At 43.8% G+C, this 13,556-nt stretch overlaps 1 protein-coding gene across 8 annotated transcripts in view; it reads left to right on the forward strand.

The window, feature by feature from the left end:
• The window catches only part of jak1 (Janus kinase 1), a 145,334-nt gene that overhangs the window by 88,442 nt on the left and 43,336 nt on the right, over positions 1-13,556 (forward strand). For all 8 annotated transcript variants that reach the window (XM_070887025.1, XM_070887023.1, XM_070887021.1 and 5 more), the window contains 2 exons: positions 9,221-9,409; positions 12,563-12,720. In XM_070887025.1, coding sequence (XP_070743126.1) covers positions 9,221-9,409; positions 12,563-12,720 — 347 coding nt within the window. The remainder of the gene's footprint in view (positions 1-9,220; positions 9,410-12,562; positions 12,721-13,556) is intronic.

The following is a 13,556-nucleotide window of genomic DNA, read 5'->3' on the forward strand; positions in this document are numbered from 1 at the left end:
CTTCCGCTCCACTGCCGACGCATTTCTGCCCCTCAGCCGCCCCAGACACCACCCCAACGATTTTTTTTGTAAAAAGAGGGCAATTTCAATTGATTCTCCGCCTCATTGATTCGGGTCGAGAATCATCACTTCATTCGAATGATCTGCCCTGTTTGGGGTGGAGGGTAATTTCGGCCCCTTGGTCTCCGTACATAAAGGAGGATATTTTCCTGTTTCCTGTTGGGTCCAGGGCAGGTGGAAGTCCCTCCCTGCAGAAACCTCCTGCTCCTCGCCGGCCTCCGGGCCTCCTGCTCCTTGCCAACTTCCAGGCCTCCCGCTACCAAGTGCGTTGCTCCCCTGCGCCCCGCTGATTTCGGATTCGACTCCAAACTGTGTTTCTGACTTCTGTCCGCGCTCAGCCCTTGTCCGGGGAGGTAAATGATTGGCTGTTTGATTGGTAAGTATCTCTCTTTCTCTTTTATAATCAGATAAGTTTAATTCGAGGGATGGTAGGGCAGCTCAGTCCTGTGGCGTGCATGTCCTGCGGCATGTGGGAAGTCCTGGACGCTTCGCACAGCCTAGGCAACCATGTGCAGGAGGTGTCTCCAGCTTCCACTACTCGAGCTCCGCGTTTCGGAGCTTGAGCAGCGGCTGGAGTCACTGCGGTGCATCCGTGAGGCTGAGAACTACGTGGATAGCACATTTCAGGAGGTGGTCACCCTGCAGCTTAAAAGCATGCAGGCAGTGGGTGACCACCAGACGGAGGAAGAACGCTAGGCAGTTAGTTGCAGGAGGCCCCCCCTGAGTCCATCTCGTTTTCCAATCGATATTCTCTCTCGAGCACCGGTGAGGGTGATGATGCCTCTGGGGAGTGCAGCCAGAGGCCAAGTCCAAGGTGCCACGGGTGCACAGCGGGGAGGGACAAAGAATAAAAGAGCTATACTGGTAGGGGATTCAATAGTTGGGGGGATAGACAGGTGTTTCTGTGGCTGTAGACGTGACTCCAGGATGATACGGTGCCTCCCTGGTGCCAGGGCAAGGATGTCACAGAGCGGACGCAGGGTATTCTGGTGGGGGCGGGGGGGGGTGCGGGGAGAGAGGGTGAACAGCTAGACGTCATGGTCCATATCGGGACCAGTGACATAGGTTGGAAGAGGGATGAGGTCCTGCAGGCAGAATTTAGGGAGCTAGGAGAAAAATTAAAGGGTTAGTCCTCAAAGGTAGTAATCTCCAAGTTACTACCAGTGCCACGTGCTAATGAGTACAAGAATAGAAGGATAGAGAGGATGAACATGTGGCTGGAGAGTTGGTGCAAGAGGGAGGGCTTTAAATTCCTGAGGCATTGGGACCGCTTCTGGGGGAGTTTGGATCTGTACAAACCGGACGGGTTGCATCTCAACAGCGCCGGGACCAATATTCTCGTGGGGAGTTTTGCTAGTGCTGTTAGGGAGAATTTAAACTAGCTTGGCAGGGGAATGGGAACCTGAGAACAAATTCAATAGGGAAGGAAGTAAAGCTGAAATTGGAGAGCAAGAATGTAGAAAGTGAATCTATAAGACAGAGGAAACCAGGGTTAGTAAGTAGTAATCAAGGAGGTCTTCCTGTGCTAAATGGTATATACTTCAATGCAAGGTGTATAGCGAATAAGGCGGATGAGCTGAGAGCACTGGAAGACACTTGGGAGTATGAAATTATTGCCATTACGGAGACACGGCTGAAAGAGGAGCAGGTTTGGCAGCTCAATATTCCTGGTTACAGGATTTTTAGATAGGACAGAGAGGGGGGTAAACCTGTGGGGGGGGGGTGGGGTGCGGTGGTATTGATTAAAGAAACTATTACAGCTGTGAGGAGGGATGATATGTTAGAGGGATCATCAAATGAGGCCATATGGGTCAAACTGAAAAATAGAAAAGTGGCGATCGCAGTGCTGGGCGTGTATTATAGACCCCCAAACAGTGGGAGGGAGATAGTGGAGCAAATATGTAGGCAAATTGCTGTGAAGTCCAAAAACGATCGTTATATTGATTGGGACAAATATAGTGTGAAGGGTATAGAGGGTGCGGAATTCCTAAAATGCATTCAAGAGAACTTTTTTAGTCAGTATGTAACAAGCCTAACACAGGAGGGGGCGGTTCTGGATTTAGTTTTGGGGAATGAAGCTGGGCAGGTAGAAGGGGTATTAGTGGGAGAGCACTTAGGTGCCAGTGACCATAATTCAGTCAGATTCAAGGTAGTTATGGATAAGGACGAGGATAGACCAGGAATAAAAGTCCCAAATTGGGGAGAAGCTAACTTTGCTAAGTTGAGAAGTGATTTGGCCACAGTGGACTAGAAACAGCTACTTGAAGCTAAATCAGTGTTGGAACAGTGGAAGGCATTCAAGGAGGAGATCCAGAGGGCTCAGGCTAAACATGTGCCCTTAAAGAAAAAGGGTGGGAATAACAAATCTAGAGTCCCCTGGATGTCTAGGGACTTACAGGGGAGGATAAAGAAAAAAAGGGAAGCTTATGTTATATACCGACAGCTAAATACTGTGGAATCTCTGGAGGAATATGAGAAGTACAGAGGTGAAATTAAAAAGGATATTAGGAATGCTAAGAGCGAGCATGAAAAATTCTTGGCAAGTAAAATTAAGAAAAACCCAAAGATGGTCTGTTAAATATATTAAGAGCAAAAGGATAACTAAAGAAAGTGTAAGGCCTATTACAGACCATGAGGGTAATCTGTGTGTGGAGGTGGAAGATGTGGGTATGCTTCTTAATGAGTACTTTGTGCCTGTTTTTACAAAGGAAAGGGGAAATTTAGATACTGCTATTGAGGAGGAGTGTGAAATTCTGGATGAAATAGACATAGTGAGAGAGGAGGTATTAAGCTTCTTTGAAAGTGGTTAAGTCCCCAGGCCCAGATGAAATGCATCCCAGGCTGTTGAGCAAAGCAAGAGAGGAAATAGCAGAGGCTTTAACCATCATTTTCCAGTCCTCTTTAGATTCAGGCATGGTGCCGGAGGACTGGAGGACTGCTAAGGTAGTACCCTTGTTTATGAAGGGAGAAAAGGATTGGCTGAGTAATTACAGGCCTGTCAGCCTAACCTCAGTGGTGGGAAAATTATTGGAAAAATCCTGAAGGACAGGATAAATCTACATTTTAGAAAGGCAAGGATTAATCAGGGACTGTCAGCACGGATTAGTTAAGGGAAGATCGTATTTGATTGAATTTTTTGAGGAGGTAATGAAGAGGGTCGACGAGGATAGTGCATACAATGTAGTGCATATGGACTTTAGCAAAGTTTTTGATAAGGTCCCACATGGCAGACTGGTCACGAAGGTAAAACACCATGGGATCCAGGGCAAAGTGGCAAGTTGAATCCAAAATTGGCTTAGAGGTAGGAAGCAAAGGGTAATGGTTGATTGCTGTTTTTGTGACTGAAGGATGTTTCCAGTGGGGTTCCTTCCTCGGGGCTCAGTACTGGGTCCCTTGCTTTTTGTGGTACACATTAATGATCTAGATTTGAATATAGGGGGTATGATTAAAACTTTTGCAGACGACACTAAAATTGGCTGTGTGGTCAATAATGAAGAGGAAAGTCATGGATTGCAGGAGGATATCAATCTACTGGTCAGGTGGGCAGAGCAGTGCAAATGGAATTTAATTCAGAGAAGTGTGAGGTAATGCACTTGGGGAGGGCTAATAAGGAAAGGGTATACACATTAAAAGGTAGGTCACTTAGAAGTGTAGATGAACAAAGGGACCTTGGAGTGCTTGTCCACAGATCCCTGAAAGTAGCAGGACAGGTGGATAAGGTGGTTAAGAAGGCATATGGAATGCTTTCCTTTATTGGCCGAGGCATAGAATACAAGAGCAGAGAGGTTATGCTTAAATTATATAATACACTGGTTAGGCCTCAGCTGGAGTACTGCGTGCAGTTCTGGTCGCCGTATTATAGGAAGGATGTGATTGCACTGGAGAGGATGCAGAGGAGATTTACGAGGATGTTGCCTGGAATGAGAAATCTTAGCTATGAGGACAAATTGGATAGGTTGGATTTGTTCTCCTTGGAACAGAGGAGGCTGAAGGGAGACCTCATTGGAGGTGTATAAAATTTTGAGGGGCCTGGATATAGTGGATAGCAAAGGCCTATTTCCTTTGGTGGAGGGATCAGTTAAGAGGGGGCATAGGTTTAAGGTGGTTAGTGGAAGGTTCAGAGGGGATTTGAGGGGAGGCTTCTTCATGCAGAGGGTTGTGGGGGTCTGGAACTCGCTGCCTGTAAGGGTGGTGGTGGCAGAAACCCTGACCATATTTAAAAGGTGCCTGGATGTGCACTTGAAGTGCTGTCGCCTGAAGGGTTACGGACCTAGAGCTGGTAATTGGGATTAGACTGGATAACCTCTTGTTGGCTGGCGCAGACATAAGGGTAAGTACTGCAGGGAATCTAATACGGCCAGAGTGGTCTCCTGGACTAGTTTCGATCGCCTGGATGGGTCGGAGAAGAATTTTCCCAGATTTTTTTTCCCCAATTGGTGTGGGTTTTTATCTCTTTTTTTTTTTTGCCTCTCCCAGGACATCGCATGGCTCTGGTGGGGTGGAGTGTAAAATGTTGCAATACATGAGTATCGCAGTTGTGTGGAGCGGACTGGTTGAGCTGGATGCTCTTTACCTGTCCACCATTGTTTATTGTTCATAGGTTTATATGTAACCTTAAGGGCTGCTGACCGAGGCCGTGTGGCTCTTTGTCGCCAGCGTGGACACGATGGGCCGAAATGGCCTCCTTCTACGCTATATTTCCAAGTCAGGATGGTGTGAGACTTGGCGGGGATCTTGCAGGTGGTGTAACCCCACTTTTTAAAAAAGGAGGGAGAGAGAAAACATGGAATTACAGACCGGTCAGCCTGACATCGGTAGTGGGTAAAATGATGGAATCAATTATTAAGGATGTCATAGCAGCGCATTTGGAAAGAGGTGACATGATAGGTCCAAGTCAGCATGGATTTGTGAAAGGGAAATCATGCTTGACAAATCTTTTGGAATTTTTTGAGGATGTTTCCAGTAGAGTGGACAAGGGAGAACCAGTTGATGTGGTGTATTTGGACTTTCAGAAGGCTTTCGACAAGGTCCCACACAAGAGATTAATGTGCAAAGTTAAAGCGCATGGGATTGGGGGTAGTGTGCTGACATGGATTGGGAACTGGTTGTCAGACAGGAAGCAAAGAGTAGGAGTAAATGGGTACTTTTCAGAATGGCAGGCAGTGACTAGTGCGGTACCGGAAGGTTCTGTGCTGGGGCCCCAGCTGTTTACATTGTACATTAATGATTTAGACGAGGGGATTAAATGTATTATCTCCAAATTTGCGGATGACACTAAGTTAGGTGGCAGTGTGAGCTGCGAGGAGGATGCTACGAGGCTGCAGAGTGACTTGGATAGGTTAGGTGAGTGGGCAAATGCATGGCAGATGAAGTATAATGTGGATAAATGTGAGGTTATCCACTTTGGTGGTAAAAACAGAGAGACAGACTATTATCTGAATGGTGACAGATTAGGAAAAGGGGAGGTGCAACGAGACCTGGGTGTCATGGTACATCAGTCATTGAAGGTTGGCATGCAGGTACAGCAGGCGGTTAAGAAAGCAAATGGCATGTTGGCCTTCATAGCGAGGGGATTTGAGTACAGGGGCAGGGAGGTGTTACTACAGTTGTACAGGGCCTTGGTGAGGCCACACCTGGCGTATTGTGTACAGTTTTGGTCTCCTAACTTGAGGAAGGACATTCTTGCTATTGAGGGAGTGTAGCAAAGGTTCACCAGACTGATTCCCAGGATGGCGGGACTGACCTATCAAGAAAGACTGGATCAACTGGGCTTGTATTCATTGGAGTTCAGAAGAATAAGAGGGGATCTCATAGAAACGTTTACAATTCTGACGGGTTTAGACAGGTTAGATGCAGGAAGAATGTTCCCAATGTTGGGGAAGTCCAGAACCAGGTAGTCACAGTCTAAGGATAAGGGGTAAGCCATTTAGGACCGAGATGAGGAGAAACTTCTTCACCCAGAGAGTGGTGAACCTGTGGAATTCTCTACCACAGAAAGTTGTTGAGGCCAATTCACTAAATATATTCAAAAAGGAGTTAGATGTAGTCCTTACTACTAGGGGGATCAAGGGGTATGGCGAGAAAGCAGGAATGGGGTACTGAAGTTGCATGTTCAGCATTGAACTCATTGAATGGCAGTGCAGGCTCGAAGGGCCAAATGGCCTACTCCTGCACCTATTTTCTATGTTTCTATAAGGTGGAGCAGTGAATGAGGAACTGCCGTGGTTGGTGTACCTCATTTTATTTTGCGAGAATGTGATTGGGAAGAAAATTGAAATTGGAGAGGAAGGTTTTGTAGAATATGATTGGTAAATACAAAGTGCCAACAAAAATAGGAGACAAGCAAAGAAGAGCAAAAAAAAAATGATTGATCACGATGTAGATAACAGATTCTGAAGTCATACAGGAAATTTCATTGTAAAAATATACACTGTTCAGTGTTACTGTTTGCTGCTACATGCAGAACTTTTTACTGTTCATGTCCACTCATAGTCAGAATCATATGATGGGAAAAGAAGCAGAGACGGTTTCAGTTTATGTGCAGGCTGTTTCTCCTCTTTGTAACAAAAATTCATTCTTGCAGAATGTCTTGTAATAAAGAAAAGCACAGAAACATGAGATGGGAGACAAGTTTCTTTTTTGATCACTTAAATCCATCGTGTTTAGCACTGAAGCCTGTCCTCAGAAACTCGTGGGGCGTGAGTGGGTGGATATTGGTCTTCAACGATATTTCAATGGAAAATAAAAATCGGATGGTTTGTAAACGGGCTGCCGATTCACGATCGCCCATTTTGTCAAAGACCAATTGCACCCCCGCAGTTTTTTAAAGAAAATATGAATTGCCAGTGACAACCACATTGGGAGTGTTCAGCCCAAGGGAGATTTGTTATTTGTAGTAAAGTGTATAGACTCTTTCTACATGTTGTGTTATCTGCTACTACAAGGAAGTGGCGGTATTTTTTTTTTTTACTGAAACCACTTCCTCTGTCTACTCTGGGTTGAAGTGTTTTGAATGTGTGAATTTTGTGCTAGAGGAGAGAGAGAAAAGTGCAGTGCCATGCTGATGAAAGTATGTTGCTGTGCGCAGATTATAAATTACAATGGGTCAAATTTCAGTCGAATGGTCTATGCCCCAGTTTTAACCTAACACACCTAGCAAGAAAGGGGAGCGTTGGGGTTGGATGACCAATTTATACCTTGCCCCATTTATTGAAAGCAATGGAGCATAAAATCGGGCGGAGTGTAAATCGGGCATCTGACCTGGATGTGCCACATTCTCGCTGGGTGTGTTACGTTAAAAACAGGACTGCTCTGTACATCTATACCAACCTAGAAAACCAACAAAAGTTGACCAACAGCTTCAAAAAAGCTAACAAAATCCTCAATAAATACCTTCTTATTTCCCCATGTATATCGCCAATATGTGAAAGTAGGCAGTTAGACCGGTTCTGAAATCTAAGATGTTTGTATTGGAGGGAAATAAATATGTGCATGAAAGCCATAAGGGGAAATCCAAACATTGAAGTCACAAATTTGGTGCATTTGTAAGAGGGTCCAAGGCTCCCCTAGAAATTTTTAATTTTTTACATTAAAAAAGTGCATTCTGATTAATTTTAAGAGCTTTCATATTTCACAATTGATAGATATTTAAAAACAATGACCGTTGGATTTTCAACAGACTAACTAGATCAACACATACCCAAAAGTTACCACAACAGTCACTCTCCCCAATCCAATCTGCCAGTTCACATGGACACTCTCCCCCTCGGATCCAGTTTATAGAGACAACTGCACCACATCCAGCTCCCAAGCCGTTAACAGACACTCCCTTCTCCAAACCCTCCTCCAAAATTCATACTGGCACTCCTCTCTCTCTCTCGCCCAGAATTCAATTTAGCACTCCTCTGCTCCTTTAACCCAGTTACTCTTTCTCTCCCCCTTGCTTTAAGTTGACACTCTTCCCTATTTCTACTTCTCTCAAGGTTCATGCTGGAACTCTCCCTACCCACTCTTTCTTGGTCAATGCTGGCACTTTTCTTCCTCCCCTACCTGAAGCACTGTTCCCAATTTCTTCTGTCTTCCACATTGCACATTGTTCTTCTTACTTTTTTCCCCCAATGTGCAGCATTGTAAGAGATACATGTATTCCATGAATGTTACTGAAGTAGCTGAAGATGAAAGGGACACTGGAGTCTTAGTCAACTCGATGTATACATGTCCAACCAATGCAGAGTAGCAGTCAACAAAGCAAATATAATGTTGAACTTTATAGCCAAAACGGTAGAATATAAGTCACAGAATGCTGTGACCAAACTGGACAACCTGCACTACCCTGGTCACCATATTACAGCAAGTTGATCAGGCACTGGAAGGAGCAGAAAAGAACAGCCAAACCGATACCTAGGTTAAGGTATCTGAGATATCAGGAACATTTGAAAAGCCTGGGATTGTTTGCTCTGGAGATGAGAAAGCTCAAGGGAAATATTATTCACGTATTCAAGATTCTTAAAGGGTTAGATAAATTGAACCCTAAAAATATGTTTATGATTGCCAGAAACTACAGAACTGGGTACATAGACTGAAGCTTAGAAGGAAAATGTACAGAAAGTTTAGATTTAACTACTTTATGCAGAGGATAGTGGATGTGTAGAATGGACCATCCAGGGGGCAGTGGAGGCAGATAGTGTGGGAAAAAATGAATGGAGAATTTGGATAGATATTTGAGAGAGTGAGTAATTGAGGGGTATTCAATTTTGAGATCAGCCAAATGGACTGCAGAGTAATTTAATATGTATAATCTATCCTACCATGGGCTGAGGAAAGTTCTCCATAAACACTTCCTGGTTTCCAAAGTTAATAAAGCTGAACTCCCTCTTAAGAGGAAGAGATATTTAAAAATGGAGAGGTGTCACATGCTTTCTACCAGCACAGTCAAGAACAGTGTTGGAAGACATACAAGAGGAGGTCCTACAGGTCATTGTCCAAAATGCAGACCCTCTCAAAAAAAATATTGAGATATTGTGAGTTGGTTCCAATTGGGCAGTCAACCATATTATGTCAGAATGATCAACTCTGTAATGGGCCCTAAGATCTAATGCTAATATTGTGTCTCCCTAATTTATGACATGTTCTGTAATACTGTGTTTTGTTCCTATTAAAGTCTACATTGAATATGAAAGAGAAAACTAAATCGAAGAAGAGCAAGAACAGCAGCAAAAGCAGTAAGGCTGGTGAAAACAAAGGAGTTCAAAATGAGGGCTGGATTCTATTTTCTGACTTTTACGAGATTACACACATCGTCATAAAGGACTCCACTGTCATCATCAATAAACAAGACAACAAAAAGCTGGTAGGCTATTTAATTTCCCTAGTTTCCTCCCCATCTCATTGATTCTTGTTGGGTTACAGTTCAGTGAATGCTAGTCATTCTCCAATGCAGTGCCCAAGCAGCATTCTTTATTTGTGGATCTAAGCAGCAGGGTGAGGGAGGGGGGAATCACATAGCCAAGCTCTATCCTATCTTTAAACAACATTCAGACATGCATTTTTACAGGAAGAATCACTGAATAGTAATCTAGAGCAAACAAAAATCATTTAAGCTGTCAAGAGATATGGAGCAAAGGCAGGTAAATGATCTTTTGGTACAGATCGGCCTTGAACTAATATAATGACAGAAGAGGCTGGAGGGTCTGAATGGCCTATGTTCTATGTTATTATGCATCGAATCATTTTCCTGTTACATTTTATCAGAGAGGTGGACTGCGGAAAGACCAATATATACTGCCAGTAAGGACACTTCAAGCCACTATGTTTGATTAATTAATATTAGGGCTGACTGTTGCAAAGACTGACATGATTCTAATCATACAATACTGTACTTAAAATGCTTAAATTTAACGCTGTTAATGGAAGAATAGTAGTTTCGATTGTGAGCAAGGCACTGAGTGCTGATGAGTAAAAGATTTTCACAGCCAAATCTACCAAGTTCAGAGTGAAGAAAGGATAAATAGTTTTTTGTTCAAGTTTGGGGTGAATTTCATGTTCGTTAAGGTAAGCTTGAAGGAGTTCTGAATTGGGCTATGAAACAGTTTTCCTATTTTGGTCAACTATCAACCACTTCCAGCCAATGTTCCCTTTAAGGCGCGCAGCCCGCAGTGGTCTTGAGGTCCCGCACAGGCAGCTCACCGGCTTTTAAATGGAAAAACCATGCATGGGCAGAATTTTGAATGGGCCACGCAGCCTGTTAAAGGGGCCATGAGGCCCCCCTAATAAATGAGTGGGGACGTTGTTCCCACAGAGTAAAGCTCTCTCTACTCTTCCCAATAACATACCTACGCCCTTCAAAAGAACATCCTCTACTGTGTCAGCATAACATGTTTTCTACTTTCTACAGCAGCCCCGTTATCAAAGTCTCAAATGGCATTCTTGGTTGCTATGATCATGGTGCACTATCCCTCCTCATCCTTGACTTGTCTGCAGCCGTAGACATGGTTGACCACATCATCCTGCTCCAACGCCTCTCCTTCATTGCCCAGCTAAGTGGGACTGCCCTCGCTTGATTCTATAGCCAGAGTATCTCCAGCAGTGACTCTTCTTCCTGACCCAGTACCATTACCTTGAGAAACCCCCAAGGATCTGTACTTGGTCCCCTCGATGACATCATCTGAAGACATGGCGCCAGGTTCCTCACGTATGCTGATGACATCCCTGTTCTACTTCTACACCACCTCTCTTGACCTTTCCGCTGCCTCAGTTGTCAACCTGCTTGTCTAATATTCAGTCCTGGATGAATTTCCTCCTATTAAAAATTGCCATTGACTTTGGCCCCCACCACAAACTCTGTATACTTGCCACTGATTCCATTTCCCTTGCCAGCTATTATCTCAAGTTGCCACCAACTGCTCACACCCTCACCATCCTGTTTGACGCCGAGCTGAACTTCTGCATGCCCTCTCCATCACAAAGACTATCTACTTCCATCTCTGTAGCATTGCCTGTCTCCACCCCTGCCTCAATCCATTTGCTGCTGAAACCCTCATTTATACTGGTATCCCCTCCAGACTCAAATATTCCAATGCTCTCCTGGCCGGTCTCCCATCCTCCAACCCCCATAAAGTTCAGCTCATCCAAAACTCTGCTGCCTGTATGTAGTTCATTAAATAAAGCTAGTCAGTAATGGTGGCCATGAAACTACCGGATTTTCTTTAGGGAAGTACATCTGCCACCCTGTGCTTGCTGACCTACATTGGCTCCCGATACCATAATGCCTCCAATTTAAAATTCTCATTGTCCTGTTCAAATCTCTTTATGGCTCCCCCCTCCCTATTTCTGTAACCTCCTTCAGCCCTATAATCCTCATGGAACTCCATGTTCCTCCAAACCTGACCTTTGGTGCATCCCAAAAACTCTTCGGCCCTCCCCCCATCAGCTGCTCATTATACACTCCCATTACACACCAGGCCTGATTCTCCTTTCTATTGTTTCAACGGAAAGGAAAATCAGACCTGGTGTATGACGGAAGCTGGTCAATACCACCACCAAAGTTCCATTTTACAACCAGTCTGACAGTACCTTCGGTTTCAGAGCTTACTTCAGGCAGTTTAATTGTAAATGTTACATTCTTTCAACTCTTGCAAGTTAGTTGTAGAAATTGAGTCTGTTACATATCAAAAATAGAGTTTTTAAAATTTTCTTTCCACCTCCTCCTCCCCTGCAGGTGTTGATACTGAGGCACCAGAGGTGCCAGCCAGCCTTGAGTACCTCATCTAAACCACTCTATGTGTGAGCCTGGACACCCAAGGGTAGAAATTACTGTTAGTGATTTTAGAATGGGAATGCTTAATGCATTTGTACCAATTCCCCTCTCTGCTATTTTATCAAAAGCAGTAAACTGCTTAAAATACGTGCATTAATGCCTCCATTAAAATGGCATGGAAAGAAATTTGATACAAGAGCATTAAGCATTTGTATGTAAACATCAACAACAGTAAGTGTTGACAGGCTGCTCAACCCAGTATGGTATTGCAACTGAGCCCAAACCTCCCTACAGATACACCCTTCCCAGCAAGGGTTACTCGATACCAGTCAAGAACATGAACCCCAGCTGCATTTTTCCCTCCTTAGTCCCAATGGTGCTGAGGCTAACTTCAGTGTTCCACTGCCACCCTAACTGAACACGTAACTTATCATAGACAGGAATCGGATCCCGACCTGTGGTTCCGTTCCATACTGTGTGTTTATCCATTGAGCCATCAGGAGAAATTAACTGATGATTTTTAATGGTTTTCAAACTGCTCATCGCAAAGAGCTCATATCAGCTATCTAACATCACTATAATAATCAGAAACCAGTTAGAGTGTGGGCTTCCCAGCTTTCCATACTGATTAGGAAACTTGTGAATTGTGAATATGTCAACACCACATTTGGGCAATTATCAGTAGAATGTAACCTTGGTATTAAGTAGTTTAAAAACTGTTGTGAATTTAATGTCTTTGTGTTTTAGGAGCTCAAGCTGTCTTCCTACGACGCAGCTCTCTCCATGGTGTCTTTGATTGATGGCTACTTTCGATTAACGGTAGATGCCCATCACTACCTGTGCACAGAAGTGGCTCCGCCATTAGTAGTACACAACATCAAAAATGGTTGCCACGGACCAATACGGTAAACTGGAAATTATAGCATTTTTAAAAATATGTAATTGTCCCCTTTTTTTGCGTATCATGTAAGAACAGTGGACTTACTCTACCTATGGATCAAAGATTTGGTAGCCAAACACAAAATGTAATTGCCCAAAGGAATGTGATCATGTTCAGCTGAATAAATCCTTCTGTTTAAGTATTCCCATACCCATTGATGTACCAAAGCCAGTAGCAATATTCTCCACTTTGTCCTAAGCTGCCATTTTACAGTTCTACATGTTCCTCCTCCTCCGTTCATGGCTTCACTGTGTTAAAATCAAAACTCAGCGAACTCCTCAGTCTGCTTAAAATCTTCAGGCTTTTAAAACCCAAGCTTGACCTCACCTAATCACTCTTACCTCATTACCTCACCTTTGGCCCATTCTTTTTAAACATGATATACTATGTTACGCTATACTATGACTTTGGCTCTTCAGATACATTTCTCAATTTTAAAAAGATTTGCAGCTTATAAAGTCAGCAGCAATTTTGACCACACGTCCATCCAGTTAAAGCATCAAGTAGCCAATGTTGGAATTATTTTCCTCTCTACTAGTTGTGATTTTTTTTCAAGAATTGTACACTTTATTCTATGTGTCAAGCACAAGGAACTTATTTTTTACCATATCAACAACAATAACTTGAATCTATATAGCAAGTGTAGTGTAGAAAATCTCCTTAGATGCTTCACAGATAGACACAAGGAAAACCAGGAAAGGAGAGGTTAAGAGAGATGGAGATTTGATTGAAGAGGATTGTGAGGTTTTAAAGGTGGAGGAGTAGATAGATTTAGGGGTGGGGGGAGGATTTGAGAGTAGG

This window comes from Pristiophorus japonicus, chromosome 8 (genome assembly GCF_044704955.1).
Source record: "Pristiophorus japonicus isolate sPriJap1 chromosome 8, sPriJap1.hap1, whole genome shotgun sequence".
NCBI lineage: Eukaryota > Metazoa > Chordata > Chondrichthyes > Pristiophoridae > Pristiophorus > Pristiophorus japonicus.